The sequence below is a fragment of the Solanum verrucosum genome, unplaced genomic scaffold, assembly GCF_900185275.1.
Source record: "Solanum verrucosum unplaced genomic scaffold, falcon-dt-bn FXZP01000042.1, whole genome shotgun sequence".
Classification (NCBI taxonomy): Eukaryota; Viridiplantae; Streptophyta; class Magnoliopsida; order Solanales; family Solanaceae; genus Solanum; species Solanum verrucosum.
The window spans coordinates 199289-215785 of NW_026020230.1; the positions used below are offsets into that span (position 1 = coordinate 199289).

At 34.5% G+C, this 16497-nt stretch overlaps 1 protein-coding gene across 4 annotated transcripts; it reads left to right on the top strand.

Moving 5' to 3' along the window:
• Positions 1–2041: 2041 nt before the first annotated feature.
• On the top strand, positions 2042–13385 carry LOC125831925 (general negative regulator of transcription subunit 4-like). 4 transcript variants are annotated; one of them, XM_049511044.1, is made up of 14 exons: positions 2042–2189; positions 2684–2782; positions 6017–6144; positions 6249–6393; positions 6560–6672; positions 8415–8498; positions 8575–8623; positions 8743–8834; positions 9308–9446; positions 9777–9856; positions 9941–11505; positions 11648–11755; positions 11838–12661; positions 13042–13385. In XM_049511044.1, the coding sequence occupies exons 2-13, from the start codon at positions 2690–2692 to the stop codon at positions 12395–12397; spliced, it is 3156 nt and encodes a 1051-aa protein (XP_049367001.1). In that variant the 5' UTR covers positions 2042–2189; positions 2684–2689; the 3' UTR covers positions 12398–12661; positions 13042–13385. The 4 variants fall into 4 exon arrangements, with proteins under 4 accessions (XP_049367001.1, XP_049367002.1, XP_049366999.1 ...); XM_049511045.1 differs by having other exon boundaries at positions 6563–6672; XM_049511042.1 differs by having other exon boundaries at positions 2046–2189; positions 9314–9446.
• The last annotated feature ends 3112 nt before the right edge of the window (positions 13386–16497 follow it).

Consider the following 16497-nt stretch of genomic DNA (forward strand, 5'->3'; position numbering starts at 1 on the left):
AATTGTGTTCCAAATACTTTTTGAATCACACTTCTACTGAATTTTCGAAGAACATGGAGAAAGTTTCACAATTTAAAATTTAAAATTTCTAATTCAGTTAGAGGTTTATGAAAGACTGATTGGTTGAAGGAAGAAACGTACGCGTTAATAGTGGGAGTCAATTATAATTTCAGTTTTTAATCCCTTATTTAACGCGTTAAACTGACAAGAACAACTTATTAATTTAAGTATCCGTCTGTTATTAATTAAAGTATCCGCCTGCAATATTATGTATCCGAAAGACACTAAAAATAGGAATTTTTGGTAATTTATGAAAGAGTAGGGATATGAAGTAATTTCTTTCTTATACTATGTGATTTGCATAATTTTTACTAGAGTAATGAACTGTGTCCAAACTTAGCCCATGTCCAATCCATTAAAATCTAGTGGATTGGGTGGGTCTAGGTTTGGATTGTGGAGTAAATTCTTGTAAATTTCATGTATGTTGAGTCGGTCTACATGAACTATCCATGAGTTATGACCCAAATTCAAAATCTTAACACTATGGATGTTGATGTTTTTCTTAGGTGCAACTCTTTGTGATTCAGTATTTTTTTCTTTTTCACCCCTTTATGATTCGATATTCATCATGGGAACTTTGTTTTCAGTAGTGAAGTTTTGCACTGTCTTTTATTTCTGTGCATTACGTCATAACATTTACTATTTTGAGTTGCGTTTTATGTTGGATTGTTTGATAGCTAATAAGAGTTATGCATGCATTAATAAGTGACATAACACCCCTTCTTTGCTTAGTAGATCCACCCCTAATATAATGTTGAAGTGAAGATTAAATATCGTTAATTATATGATTATGAAGTATTATTATTTATGTAGTTGAGTCTTAAGAATGACCTTATCATGTGAAAATGAGATAAGAAAAATATCACATATACCTAATTAAACTATGATTTTGTATTTTTATAGCAAATAAATCACTATATCAAAGATCTATATCGATCATTCACAAAAACTTACATTACTCTTTCATGTATAATTATATATTCAGGTTTTTTAGTCATAATATCAATATTATTTTACACAAAAATATATTTAGAACTTCGATGTACACATGCAATGCACGGATCGAAAGACTAGTAAAAAAATCAACAAAATAAAGAGAAAAAAAAGAAAAAAGGGAGAACATATCTCACGCAACACATCCCTCTCTCCTTAGTAAATTCGCCCTTGATTTACAGTTGTGAGACTGCTCCACCTTTAATTAGAGGTCTCAAATTTAAGCCCTCGACCTAGAGAAAAATCTTGTTGAAAACGTCACCCCGAAATAAGCCATGCAGTGCGTGATTTGAATTTAGTCGGTACTCCAATGTAGACTTTAGGCATCAAACAAGAAACCAAAAAACTAGATAAAGAAGTTCGCCCCTAATTTAATACTGAAACAAAGATTAAATATTACAAACTGTACAGATAAAGAAGCAGTAAAAGTAGACATAAGTAATTTAATTACAGTCAAACTTATTAATAAATATAACACGTCAAACTTATAATAAATATAACGCGCTACATCATACGTTTAAATTTATTATAAAAAATTATAGATATCCAATGAAATCCAACAAATCAATATTGTACATATCTAAGTGAAGACCAATCAATATATCAAATTTTGAACAAATAAAAGAATACTATTCAAAAAAAACTTTGATACTTTACAATAATATATACTTTAAGACTTTGCTTATCTTAACAATATAATAATAATTTAGGTGTAAATTTTTTTATAAATAAAATAAAATTTTAATCAAACTTTTTTATGACTTGTGAAATATATTTTAGTTAGTAGGAAGTTTCCACTACATAACCCACACTAGATCTCCGTCAATCAGACTCAACATGAATAACTCTCAACCGTCCGATCAATTCTTTAATCACTAACGTGTCAATCATCCGTGCAAAGCCACTACTCCATTACTTTCGACCCGACCCGTTTTTCATACAAATAATTAGGTGACCCGAAATCCAATCACTCCAAAAATAGCGACCCCTTTTTCACTCTCTCTCTCATCAAAACTCCAAAAAGCAGCTCTGTGTGGTTCTCTCACTTTCTCTCTCTATCGTTGTATCGTTTGGCGTCTCATCCGTTTAGCGATTTTGCCCTTCTTTCTCTTCTTCTATTGATCCAGTTCATCACTGTAAGTCGATAATCAAACTCTAGTTTTTTGTACCTTTTTTGGGATTTTTTAATCAGATCTCTAATTGTTTTTTAGTCGATTTGTGTTTGTGATTTTGTTTTTTGGGGTTTTGGAGATATGGGTTTTTGATTTTGAATTATGGGTTGGTGTAAAGTTGGAATCTTTTTTGATTTTGAGGGAAAAAAGAGATTTTTTTTATGGGTTGGTGTGTTTGCATTGGATCGATGGGTTTGATTGATTAGAGAAATGAAGGAAATTGATTTTTTTTTAATTTTTTTGTGGGTATTAGAGTTTGACTTTGTTGGTAGTTGTTTTTAGTTTTGACTTTGATATATGTGTATTATTTTTCTATATGGTTCTTTATGGATTTGGTAGAGGTGTTTGTATGTGAGGTGAATTTTTGTTTTGACTGACTTGAGGGGAATTAGTTTGCGAGTGAAGGGGTTGTGTGATTTGACTGGTTTTGTTTAGAATTAATTTATTGCGTTTTGAAGGTAACCATGAGTGACCAAGGAGAAAAGACATGTCCTCTCTGTGCTGAAGAGATGGATATGACAGATCAGCAGTTGAGGCCTTGCAAGTGTGGCTATCAGGTTTGTAAATCTTCAAGTTCTAGAATAATATTCTTATGATTTTGACTATGTTTTGCATGAGTAATTTGAAACCATGTTGTTTTTGTGAAACTGGGTCATTAGAAGACTAGTCATTGCTATTGGCATGTTGTTTCTATCAAGACATGCTTATTAGGGTTGAAGTGGAGTTGCTTTGCTGGTATTCTGGTGATAGCTCTTTATTATTAGACATCTAATTTTGTATTGAAAGTGATAGGAGAGTGGAAATGGACCTTAAGCGTATATTGCACTGTGCAGTTATTAATGGAACTGCAAAATTAAGAAAATTATTAAAAATTATTTGTGTAATCTAAGAAGAAAAATTGTAAATACAAATCACAATTATATGGAGAAAAGAATTGGAAAAGAACTACCATAGCAGCAGTAGTTTTGGTTAATGCAACTTCCTTTTAGTGCCTGCGCTGAAGTGTCCGCTAGGCAAGTTGAAATAACCTCTTTTGCACCTAGCTTCAGACCTTAAGTGCATCTCAAACGAGTCTATGATAACAACTCTATCTGTAATTTTCGAAACATTTTTGTGAAATTGTCTTCATGGTTATTGGAGCTCAGCCTTTTAATGTTGCTTCTGAAAAAGTTCTTTTATGCAATCCTGGCTTTCTTTAACGAGGAATTGTATAAATCAACCTTGGGAGCTACCTTGGAGGGGTTTGAGAGGTGGGGGTGAGAAATGGATTAATCATGCAACAGGTTTCTACTGTGCATATGCTCTGCTAGGCTGATATTTTCATCTCTAGAGTACTTATGCGAGTGAGTTTCATATTCATTTATCTCTTTTAGGTTTGTAATCCACGTGCTTTAGGTGGAAATTGTTGTGCATATCCACTCTGACTTGGGCAAGAGAGGTTGCGAGAGGGGGGAGTTAGTGCCTGATAGAGTACTTGCTTGTCCTTATTTGAACTCCATTATGCATTTAATTTCCGAATACCTACTTAGATGTTCCTATTGGATATGTTTTTTTTTGGTAGTTTTTCTATGTAGAAATATCCAATTTTTCAGTTTTCGTTTCCTTTTATCTTGGGAGCCTAAATAAATGATAAGAATGCCTACAGCCCTCCTGCCAAGTTGGCTGGGTTTAATGTTTCCTTTTCATGGTAAGTTTTGGATTAATTACATAAAAGAACCTTGTCTATGTAAAAATTTAAACAAACCATGAAGCTAACTGTTGTTTGACACAATTTCTTCTTATTTTAACAAAAAAAGGGCATCTTTCCCTATTTATGAATAATTTAATGGTAAGCTTACCATTTTACCTTTAATGTGATATCTATTGTCACAAATGTTTATGGTTTGTTTTGGATTACAAGTTTCAAAAGTCTTTTTTTTCTTTCTTAAATTTCATACTCAATCAAACAATCACATAAATTGTGATAGAGGGAATAGTAGCTTATAAGAATGTGATAGTCTAGACAAAAGGAAGCTATACAATATACGAAGACCTATGAATAAGAGAAAATTCATATCTGACTATAACTTATAAAACAAATTGTGTTTCGCTACATAACATAAAGGTTATCAACAGACAAAATATAAATGTTTAGGAATAACTAGTGCCTAGGGGTGTCGAAGAGAAGTTGGAAACCTGTAATAGTTTCTTGGGAACCATAGTATAAACATCAATGAGGTTGCATCCAAGGGCGTGGGTGGTAGTCAATAAAATTGGAATCAAGACCATGGTAGAGATAGGTATTCAGCAAAAAAGATTAGAGGATTTCTGTCGGTTTGCCTAAACCTTTAGGCTAAGTTACTAGGTTGTACCTGTACTAGTGGGAGGATGCAAATATTCAATCGGATAGTCTGCAAGCTAGTCAGGTACCACCTTTATCTTTTAAAACCTACAATGCATTTGTTTTTTGCTTGGTCATAAAGAACACAAATTTTGTGCAGGGATTGGTGGATACTTTTGATAACTTCAATCTAGCTGGTTGAATAGATTAGAAACTCAGTTTTTTTGGGGAAAATATCACAAAACATTTCGTTTTGCTGATGGAATTTGGACCAACACCATCTTATATTTGGCTCATCCATTTAATTTTACCCCAGGAGAAAAAGACTTTCATCCATTAACATTTGGGAAATCTGCACCACTATGCATGTCTATGCTACTTATTCACTTGTTAGAAGTATGACTCATTGTTTAGTCTCTTAGATCACTGAGATAAACTTGCAGCTATTGTGCCCTACGATGGTGTATGTTGCCACCAGTTGTGTAACAGACATTTGGATATCCCTTTAAAGGTTAAGCTAGGAAGACATTTCTTCTCTATGCCAATGCTTCTGAGAGTTATAGGCTTGCTTATAGTTGATGCATATGATGTATTGTAACCTGGTACTGTTTGTATTTTCTTCGGCAGTGATGTAGAACTCTTTGTTTTTGGTGCAGAGAGTTGTAAGCTGAAGCTATATCTTAAATGATTCATATATGTTCTTTGTAGTACAATTTATAGTTAAAATTTAAGGTGACTTTCTTTTTTTTGATGTGTGTTGGGCCACTCAATTAATGCCTGATAAGAGCAAGATAGCCACTCAATTAATTCCCCTAATTGCTGGTCATTCAACACAATTATGAGATTGTAATAGCAGTCTCTTTTTCGTTTTTTGATAACTAGATTGTTATGTTTTCCTCGGCTTTTACTTGGATTTGATGTACTTGAGCTGAGGGTCTCTCGGAAACAGCCTCCTACCTCTACGAGGTAGTGGCAAGGTCTGCGTACACTCTACCCTCCCCAGACCCCACCTAGTGGGATTTCACTGGGTATGTTGTTGTTGTTGTTGTTGATAACTAGATTGTTACAACAGTCTCCTTTTCTTTTGATAACCAGATTGTAACAACAGTCTCTTCATTTGTTCACCATCTCAAATTACTCAAACTTAGTGTTTGTAAAGATTATCTTGGATTTGCAGAGCATAATAATGATAGGAAATTGAAGAGGCTTAGCACCATTATCATGATACATTTTATTATTTGTTACGTTAGATTATTCATAGTTTCCTTGTATTCTTCATGTTCCAAGAGAAATAAAGAGAAGTATTGTTAATGCATTTAGTTTTGAATGAACAACATAGTTTTGAAGGGTATAAATGCCGTTCAACATTACAGGGTTAATATTGTCTGTCAACAATTTTGTTTAGAGCTTCTGACTTTTATATTAGTTTAAAATTGATTTGTGTTCATTTTTGGAACCCCTTTCACTGTAGGTATGCGTATGGTGTTGGCATCACATAATGGAAATGGCTGAGAAGGATGAGACAGAAGGGCGGTGTCCTGCTTGCCGCAGTCCATATAATAAGGAAAAGATTGTTGGCACGGCAGCAAATTGTGAAAAGTAAAATATGAATTAATATCCTTGTTCTCACGGACAAACTCCATTAACAGATTAGTAGGACCTATGTTTTCTGCATTCTTCATAGTTTTTTTGTCATCTAACAGGATGGTGAGCTCGGAGAAGAAATTGACATCTCGAAAGGGTAAAAGTAAAACAGCTGATTCGAGAAAGCAACTTAGCAGTGTGCGCGTTGTTCAAAGGAATCTTGTCTACATTGTTGGTTTGCCTCTCAGTTTAGCTGATGAAGATGTACGTACACTTCAATTTTGGAATCTTTAACACCTCCCTTTAAGATATTATTTGTTTCAGTTTATTTTAAACTTTTAACTTAGGGATGTCCTAGTCCTAGATGCTTGACACTTCTTTATTTATAGAATATTATCTAACAAACTGAACAAATTTATCCCCATTAAAGCAGCTTCTGCAGCGGAAAGAATATTTCGCGCAGTATGGGAAGGTTCTGAAGGTGTCTATGTCTCGAACAGCTGCTGGTGCCATTCAACAGTTCACAAATAATACATGCAGTGTGTAAGTATGCTTCTTGATTTAAATTCGTACTGGCTCTGAAGATGCTTCATGTAAAGCAGTAATATTAAGATGCTGTTAAAGTGACATAGGAAAGATTAGTCAAGGCTTTCTAAGCCTCGCAAACAAGCATTAATGGATGCATAGAGTTGTTTTTGTTCCAAAACACGTCTCTCAATTCTAGAAAAGCCTTTTCTACATCATAGGGTTATATATGAAGATGCTCTTAACATGCTGTCCAAAAGAATTTTGCAAGGCTCATTTCACAAAAATAACTAGGCAATCTATACCCCGAGTTGTGTTCTTTTACCAAAAAAAGATGAAAGTGTTGAGTTATCTGTGTTCAAAACCTGTTCCTAATCCTGGAAAACCCTTTCTACATCATTTTATGTGATTTCTTATGTTTAAATTTTGTGTGCAATCATACGTCATGTTTATGACTACATTGATATTCATGTGTTTACCTTTGGGCTTAGCCATGTAAGTTAATATACACAACTCTCTTCTGCTTCATAGGATTTTTGGCAAGTATTTTAGTGGCACAGTCTTGAAGAGTGTACTTCTCCTTTCCTGGTGTTTCGAAGGGATAAATAAGAAGATAATTTTGATTACCTTATTTTTTTAAAAAGAAAATTATTGTGTATGAGCCTTCGGTTTACCCAATGCCCACTTCGTTGGATCCTCTTGTTTCTTGGTACTGTGCCAGTCCGCTGGCAATTCCCCAATTCAGCAAAGAATACAATACAACCAGCCCCTCTCCATACTGTCCTTTTTGATACTTGTACTTCGAAGTTCTTATTTCTCTCATCTGAGAAAGCTTGCAATAAGACATGTTTCAAGCAGTTTCCCATGGAAATATTCAACAATTTTTTTTCAGGATTTGCCTTTTTACGACTGTTGGACTTCATGATGTTTATTAGGACATTTAGCTAGCGTTTGACCATAGATTCCCAAATATTTTTAGGAAACCAGATTTGAGTGAAGTTTGGATTGAAGATTCAGAATGTGTTTGGCTATAGTTTTTGGAAACATATTTCACTTTTTTTTTTAATAACATAAACCTGACTTGTACCCAAAAGTTTTGAAAAACTAGCAAAGATACCCATAAGCTTGGCACAAAATTATCATTTTTACAATGAACTTAGATAATACATTATCCTAAAATATAACACGATATTTTATTAAAAACTACTAATAACACGATTCACTGGGTATGTTGTATACTAATAACACAAGTAACTACTACAATTCGTCAAATTATAATTAGTTATAATTCGTCAAATTACAATTAGTTATGAAGATTCATTAGTGAAAAAATAAATAGTAACGACGGCACTAACTAGCTATGCTTTACTATAATCTTCCCACATTCTACGAACAATCTCTTCACAGCGTGCATGCATGCATTTCCTGATCAGATGACCAAAAAAAGGGTAGATTGGAATTAGTTGGGGTTATTAATAGATGGGATTTTTTATAAAATATAAAAGTTTGGGTAAGTTTTAAAATTTAAAAAGATTTTGCCAAAAAATTGGCCCAAAAAACAATTTTTGAGTAGATTTTGGAATTTGGTTTTTAAAATTCACAAAAAGTAGACAAATTCTATGGGCCAACCGGGTCCTTAAAATCCTCAAAAAAGTGTTCTTTTCTTTACATTCAAAAGAAAATCAGTTAGCTATTAAATTTATAAACAAAAGGTCAGTTATCTATTTAGCTATCTTTTTTCACTTTTCTGTTGGGTACAGATATATTACCTATTCAAAGGAGGAGGAAGCAGTCCGTTGTATTCAGGCCGTACATGGATTTAATTTGGACGGTCGACCTCTAAGGTGTGTGCCTCATCTTTAATGATATGCAGCGCGGGCTGTTATTTTTTAGTAATCATTTTTACTTTATTGCTGGCAGAGCGTGCTTTGGAACAACAAAATACTGTCATGCTTGGTTGAGGAGTGTGGTATGATTTCTCAATTACTTAGATTTCCATCAGAACATTGATTAGGGGTCATCTTTTGTTTTTTTCTGGAACCACAATAGATTTAATGTCTCTAAAGGAAGAGTTACCTTTTGGTCCAGCCCTGCACCAATCCTGATTGTTTATACTTGCACGAGATTGGATCGCAAGAAGATAGCTTTACTAAGGATGAAGTAATATCGGCTTACACAAGGTACCGGGATTTATTTAGTTGGTGGTTTTGTTGTTATTGTGGTATTTAAGACTTAAGAGCATAGTTTATGGAACCCGTCTCGTTAAAATGTTCTAGAATTTTCATCATTGGAATATCAAGTCCTTAAAGTTTAGGAGTATGACTGAGGAAAGAGCAACCATACTTTTGCATCTACTTTGTCCCAATTTTATTTTTGTAAAAACAATAGGTGGTTAGTAAGTAAGTCAATGCTACTTTTAAAAAATTAAGTAAACAGGTGCATTTCCAGGCTGTTGCAGGATATGCTTTAACTCTTACTCTGTACACTGATCAGTTGAAAGCAGTTTTTTTCAGTGGTCTTGTAATATGTTACTGTAGTATATAGCTGTGTCTGGACCAGTGGGACAACCTTGTATTGTCACTCTCCGTGTTATCTGTTCGTTGTATATGGACATTCATTGGATAAATAATTAACTTACATAGTTATTTTAAAGGAGTAGGGTTCAACAAATTACTGGTGCCATTACTAGTATGCAACGGAGATCAGGGAGTGTTTTACCACCAGCGGCAGACGATTACTGCAATGACAGCTCTGTTTCTGCAGGAAAACCTTTTAGTAAAACTGCTACAAATGTAAGATTTTCTCTTGTTTGATTTTTTTGTTTTTTTCCATGTCTTTTTCATTTTCCCCTTTCGCACTTCCTACCGTTTTGGGAAGGAGGGAATGAAAAATCTCTATTTGGAGGTCGAATGGGGAAGTCAGCATCTCAAGAGAGGGATATGAAGCTCTATTCTTATGATCAACCTCTCGACATTTCCTTACTTATGATTACATTATCGAGATTTTAGGTAGAAAATTGCTGAAGTCTTAAATTTTTTAATCTCACTGGAAATGATGCCAGAAGTGTGCCCGTCTTGCATACTGAATATCTGAAATTTTTAATCTTGTCATATGCCTTGCAGAATTCAGCAACCAATGCGAGAGGCTCTCCACCAAATAGCAGCCCTGGTAGATCAGCTGCTCTTCCTGCTGGCGCTTTGTGGTATGCAATTAGAAAACTCACTGTTCTCAGTTATATATGGTTCATAAAATTTCACAATACAATATATTTTTTTATTTTTTCTAGGGGAACGCGTGCATTAAATAACCAACTGCCACCTGCCAGTGCACCAAGTTCTAATGGACTGCCGCCTGCCAGTGCACCAAGTTCTAATGGACTGCCGCCTGCCAGCGCACCAAGTTCTAATGGACTGCCGCCTGCCAGTGCACCAAGTTCTAATGGACTGCCGCCTGCCAGTGCACCAAGTTCTAGTGGACCTCTTAAACAGAAGGCTGAAATATGTAGCCCACTTACATGCTCCACAGTTGTTGCCAATAATAGTCAGGTCTTGTCATTGCCTGCCGAAGCAGGAAAGAAAGCTATTCATAGCAAAGAAAGTGGCATTAGTCAAGAGAAACGTAAAATAGACATGTTAGAACCTGTTAAACAGTCTGTAGGAGCAGATGATGCAACCTATAGTTCTGAAAAACCCGATATAGCCATACGTCCTGCTTCTTCATTTATGAACAGTCAGTTTGATATCACCCCGTCTTTGAAGGACACAGATATACATTTGATCACATCATCCAGTGCTACAAATACCTTTGATCTTCCTTTGATGTCCAATGTACCTAGTTTACCAAAAGATCCCTATGATGCCACAGATGTTGAGGAGAATGTATGCTCAGATTTTTCATCATTTAGCATTGATAAACAACAAAAGTCACATGCTACCTATGAGAAATCAAGGGAGCTGTCGCCTTCTCAGACGAATGGGAAATCTGTGATTTCTGCAGATGATGTTATTATCTCAAGACAAACGTCTGATTTGAGACTGGAAACACAGGATCAAGGAATACAAGACACAACTCCTGAAATGGAGGATGATTTGCTATCTTTCAATGCACAGAGACATAGGGACCCTGAAGTAATTTTAGAGAAAAGCCACTCATCAAGTCCTTCCATCTCTTTACACTCTTCAGGGCAGCTCAAGGGTTATTCTTCGCAGTTTGCCAATGGGGTTGGACCTATTAGAGCCAACATGCAAACTTTTGATCAGAGAGTTGATTCAGTATTACAGCCTTCTAGTATTGGAGAACTTCCTAATGGATACCCTGAAAATCCATTCAGTTGTGCAGGTAAATATTTGGGAAGCACTGATGACACTTATTATTTGTCTAATGAAAGTAAGAGGATGCACTTGAATAGGTTTGAAGGTGAAACTGCTACTGCGGATCATAGTACTAATGCAGATAGGGGAGAGAACAATATAATATCTAATATTTTGTCTATGGATTTCGACCCATGGAATGAGTCATTAGCCTCTCAGAACTTGGTTAAGTTGTTGGGAGAAACTGATAACCAACAAGGGTCTAGAGTATCAAACTCAAGAAAAGTACAGAGCAGCAATCAATCAAGGTTCTCTTTTGCAAGGGAGGAAGAACCCATGAATGCATCTACTGATTCTCGTCCATCTTTAAGTTACATTGACAGAAGTTATAGTCATCGCCCTCTTGATCAAGATTTTCAAAATAGCAGAAGTTATCAGCTTGATGGTTTTGGTACTCGCAATGGTTTCTCACTATTTAATAATCAGGAATCTAATGGTTTTACCAACAATTATTCTCACCTCTCCTCTAATAAGCAATCAGGTTAGTGTATCACTTGTTCTTTTTAATTCTATCCCCCTTATCTGTTCCTTTTAGTGTTTCAGATTTAGTTTGAGTGCAATTATCCACAAGGAACAGAAGGTTTGAAGTGCCTAACTTACTCATTTTCTGGTTATTTCTCCAGTGTCGAGATCTCAGATGACTGCGCCTCCAGGGTTTTCAGCACCAAATAGGGCCCCACCCCCAGGCTTTGCATATGAGAAAATGGAACATAATTTTGCTTCTCTCTCTGGTTAGTAATTTTGAACTGTTGGTTGGTTTCTCTACATTATTGGACGTAATCTTGGATGTGTCTCAAATCAGTTATTTTGCAGGTACCCACATGCTTGATACCACCTCCTTACTGCGCAATGAATATCCATCAATTGGCAATGTCAACAATGGGGACATTGAGTTTATGGATCCTGCAATCTTGGCAGTTGGTAAAGGCAGGGTTCAAAATGGCCTTAATGGCTCAAGTCTAGACATGTCTCCAAGTTTTCCTCCACAGCCAAGTGGTTTTGAAAATGAGGCAAGACTTCAGTTTCTCATGCAAAGATCTCTCTCTCTGCATCAGAATCAGAGATACACTGATAATAGGGATAACTTTTTCAATGATGCTTATGGAATTTCTTCGAGGGTTGTGGAACAAACTCTGGCCAACAATCTTTCCCCATTTTCACAACTGAATCTTCCCCAGGGTAGGAATTCTGTGATGTCAAATGGCCAGTGGGATGGCTGGAATGGTGGGGTCCCAAGCGGAAATGACATGGGCATGGCTGAACTCCTCCGAAATGAAAGGCTGGGCTATAACAAGCTCTTTAATGGATATGAGGAACCAAAGTTCCGCATGTCCAATTCAGGCGAACTGTATAACAGAACATTCGGGATATAGATGTGCGTCTGGGATTTGTTCAGCTTGTTGAGCACAGTTGTGGGAGAAACAATGAATTAGAAAAATCATGTGTGACTAGCAGACGTGCTTGAGATGATCAAAGATACAATGATGCTCAAATTGTGGTAATAACTCAAGGATAGCTGTGAGGGAATATGATCGATTTGCCTTTCTAGAAGGAAGCTTGATCATGACTGTCTGAATACTGCTTTCTGATTGGTGAAGGATGAAATCCTCGAAAACAGGATGTCCATAAACCAACAGGTTAGTGTTTTTCAACCAAACTTCTCATTAGTATGCATATCTGGAGGTTTATATTTATATCGTAGCACAGGTAACCTCACAAAATTAAAGTTTCTTCTTTATCACATCGGAGACGAACATGGAGAAAACAATCAGTTAATGGAGTATTTGATTAAGAAGAAACCTTTCACAAATTTTACTACTAATAGCTTATATAAGCTTTAAATGATGCAACTAGCTTGCTTTTAATTTAAGATACGCTTGGAATCATTGTCTGAAAACTATTGTTCCTGGTCTTTCCTTCAGCCCTTCCTGAAAACTATTGTTTTCCAAGTTTTTTGTGATTCCTGTTTGACTATCTTTTAGTTTGCACTAATGCCTGTTTATGACGACAATTCCAGGTGAAAGCTGCTGAGTTCTTCGGGGCTCCACAATTGTTTAGACAGGAAACCTTGCATGATTTAGTTGGCAGGCGACGTGGGAGTGGAGAATCAGGTTATCACACACATTACTGGAGGCGTTGAGACACACAGCTCGTTTTTCTGAGCTTGCCTGCAATAATGCAAATAGTAAAAGCTGATACAAGTTATAGAAATATATATCTGTTTATACCGAACTTTCTCCTAATTATTTTTGGAAAAAATGAAATTGCTGCGTTAGCGGTGAAACATCATGGACAAGATTAGTTGTGTTGTGTGGAGCCTGATATCTTGTTTCTTGACAAAACTGGGTGCTATGAAAGAAACTATGGTGTGCTTTTTCCGATTACGTGCAAGTAGAGCCGTCAAAATGGGCTCGACCCTTCTAAATACATTAGAACACTAAGTTAAAAGAAAGACTATTTAAATGCTTTAATTTTCAATCATACTAATCAGTTTCCTAGATAGTAATCGCGCTAAGTTAAATCAATAACCTATTCAAATAATACTAATTAATACCATTATATATATTGCATACCTTCACATTGTAAGTTGTAACATGCATATTTCTAATTGACAAAAGTAAGTTGAATCAATATGGTTAATTATTCTATTTGCAATTACGTTAATATATTTTCGATTTCAAATAACTTCAATGTCAATTCGATTTATATTCCTATTTGTATAGGACTTTGAAGAATTCTCCAAACCTGTTCTCTTTTCTTGAAGTTGATAATTCCTCCTTTTTTTGAAAACTTTGATAGCTTCAAATTAAAGATGTTCTAGACAAATAGTTCATTCATCTTTTAGTTTGATTTTTCTTCTTTTAGACATGTTATTTTATTTTTTTTTGTTGAGAAATTGTATGTGATAATTAAATTTTATTCTTTTTCTTTATTCGTTTATTAAAAATTATGCGTACGCTACTAATAATACATGAAAATTTTATCCTTTTATCTTGTGGGCCAAAGATATTTGTTCATCCAATGAGAAAAAAACATAAAATAAAAGTAGTCTATTTTGTAGCTTAAAATGTGGAAACTATTAAAAAACAGTGGAATCATGGAAAACAGATGGCTTTACTATTAACAAATAGTAGATGTCTTCATCTTCACTTATTCTTCTGGACAACTTTTTGGTCTCCTTAAAGGCCATCCCTTCAAAATCCTACTTAGTCCAACACCCCAACACCCCCTCTTAAATTTAGGATTAATAAGTGATAATATTAATTAGTTTTTTTTTTATGTTTAAGATGTTAATTTGATTTGCATAATCTACAAGTAAAGTAAGTAAAAGATGTATATAATATTAGATTGCAAGAGATGTAAATAAGTGATATAGATAGTAAGGGTTCATATAGTCGACTTTTCATTTGCTTAGGATTGGGGGTGGGGGTGGGGGGTATAGTATTTGTTGTTAGTTGCTAATTTTATATTAGTGATAGCTAAAAATGATAAGACTACATATATATAACATACATGGGAGGGAGTACAAATACAACACAAGAAGATGGAAGGCATACAATAGTTTGATTTCAACTTAAAAAAGTGTCAAAAACATATATAAATTATCTTAGTCTTTTGAGTTTCATATCTGAACTATTGAGAGTGTGAGTTTTCTACCTTAACTATCACCCAATAGTAAGCATAATACACGATTAATTTCAGATGATGCTTGTACACTCTCTCTTTTGTTTCATAATTATGTCACGTGGAATAATAATTTCACTATGGTAAATCTTAGTGAATTTGTACTAGGTTAAAAGTTAAGATTAAATGTTAAAACTATCATGCATACAAATAAATTTATTCCAACTGCAACATCCACCATCTTATTCTCCACTTTCTTAGTTGTGGACTCGTTTCTATCGTGGCATCAATACCTTCAATTTGAAATGGGAGAGTTTAAGATTTTAAAGAAGTCAATAAAAATATTGTACCAACAAATAGAATCTTTGTATATGTCAGGTCAATGAAGATTTTATGAACAAACGCAACGCTAATCTTAAAATGATAGTTCAGATATAAAACTATTTAAACTAAATGACCAAATTTTGGAGTACAAAGGGGACTATTCTCCCCATCCCCCTCCGCACACCTCAACAATGGGGTGTCTAATTTAGTGCCACAAATTTTAATATTAATCTATTACAGGTAGAAGAAAAATATCTACAATGTAAGGCCCACACCAAAAACATAAAACCCCCTAGCTTTAGCAATACAAAATCTGACCCAAATCCAACAAAAAGTGAGTAAAAGGACCCATGGATATGAGCAATTAAAATCCACCAAACTTATGGACCTACCATGTGTATGAAAAGCCATATATAGGTCATAGTTCTTTGTCCTACTATTAATTCAATCATCATAGGTGTGTAGCAAAAAAAAAGGTCTATGTTTGAGGAATATAACATAGGACAAAAGAACTTCTCAAACCTAAGTGGAGTAAATTAAGAAATTGAAAAATAGCATAAAGGAAAGGTAAAAGGAAAGAGCAATTGATAATGTGAGAATAGTAACCAACAAGGGTCATAGTGGAGTGGTAAATACTTCTTTATTCTTAACCAGATGTCTCGAGTTTGAATTCCTCTGAGTATGGAGTCACCTTTGTTAGGGATAGTTTCACCTCAATGTAGGACTTCCCGATGCAAATACAAATTTAATCAAACTCTAATGTGAGCACTGAATAGCGAATGAAAAAAAGGAAGATTATGTGAGAATAGTGTAAAGTACATATGCATTGCATTTCACATGTAAAGTTGAGAAATAACCAAATTTATATGGTACATGCTAGGAGGATCTTTTCACTTTGAACCACTTGTAATGTACTTGCTACTAATATTTATTTGCTCCTTTAATTCAAATCATACACTATTTGTCATGCTGAAAAAGTTATTCATAGCCACTATTTTACACTAAATCAATGAATACATGAAAGACGTTGATGATAACAAGTAAATCTTAGAAAATAAAGGCATAAATACCTTTGAACTATGATTGTTTTTATGTGTTATCGGTTCGTGGAGACTGAAAATTACAACTTTTTTTATTAAAAAAGGATAGAGATAAAATCTACGTCGTATTCATGGAGTTTTTTTTTTTGGTTAAAGATTGAAGGAGTTGTTGATATATGTATGATGGTGGGGGAAGGTTGTTAAAGGAAAGAGAATTATTCATTGTATTTCGAAACTTGCACTACTGACATTAAGAGATTTCTCAATTATAGAAGATGAATAAAAAAGAACTTATTTTCGAAGACATGAATCAAACATAATAAAATAAAATAATTTAATTTTGAAAACCTAGCTCATAATGGTCGACAACACAAAAAAAGAAATAAGTATACATAGAGGAGAAAATAATTAAAATTTAAGTTGAAGATAAACATACTATTTATTTTCTACCATTTAAGGCCTCGTTTATCAAAATATTTATTTCA

Excerpts from the sequence above, each read along its gene's own strand:
- LOC125831925 (XM_049511044.1), top strand. The coding sequence starts at position 2,690 with ATGAGTGACCAAGGAGAAAAGACATGTCCTCTCTGTGCTGAAGAGATG. Across the intron at positions 2,783-6,016 it reads CTTGCAAGTGTGGCTATCAG|GTATGCGTATGGTGTTGGCA; the intron begins GTTTGTAAATCT and ends CTTTCACTGTAG. Across the intron at positions 9,447-9,776 it reads TTAGTAAAACTGCTACAAAT|AATTCAGCAACCAATGCGAG; the intron begins GTAAGATTTTCT and ends TATGCCTTGCAG.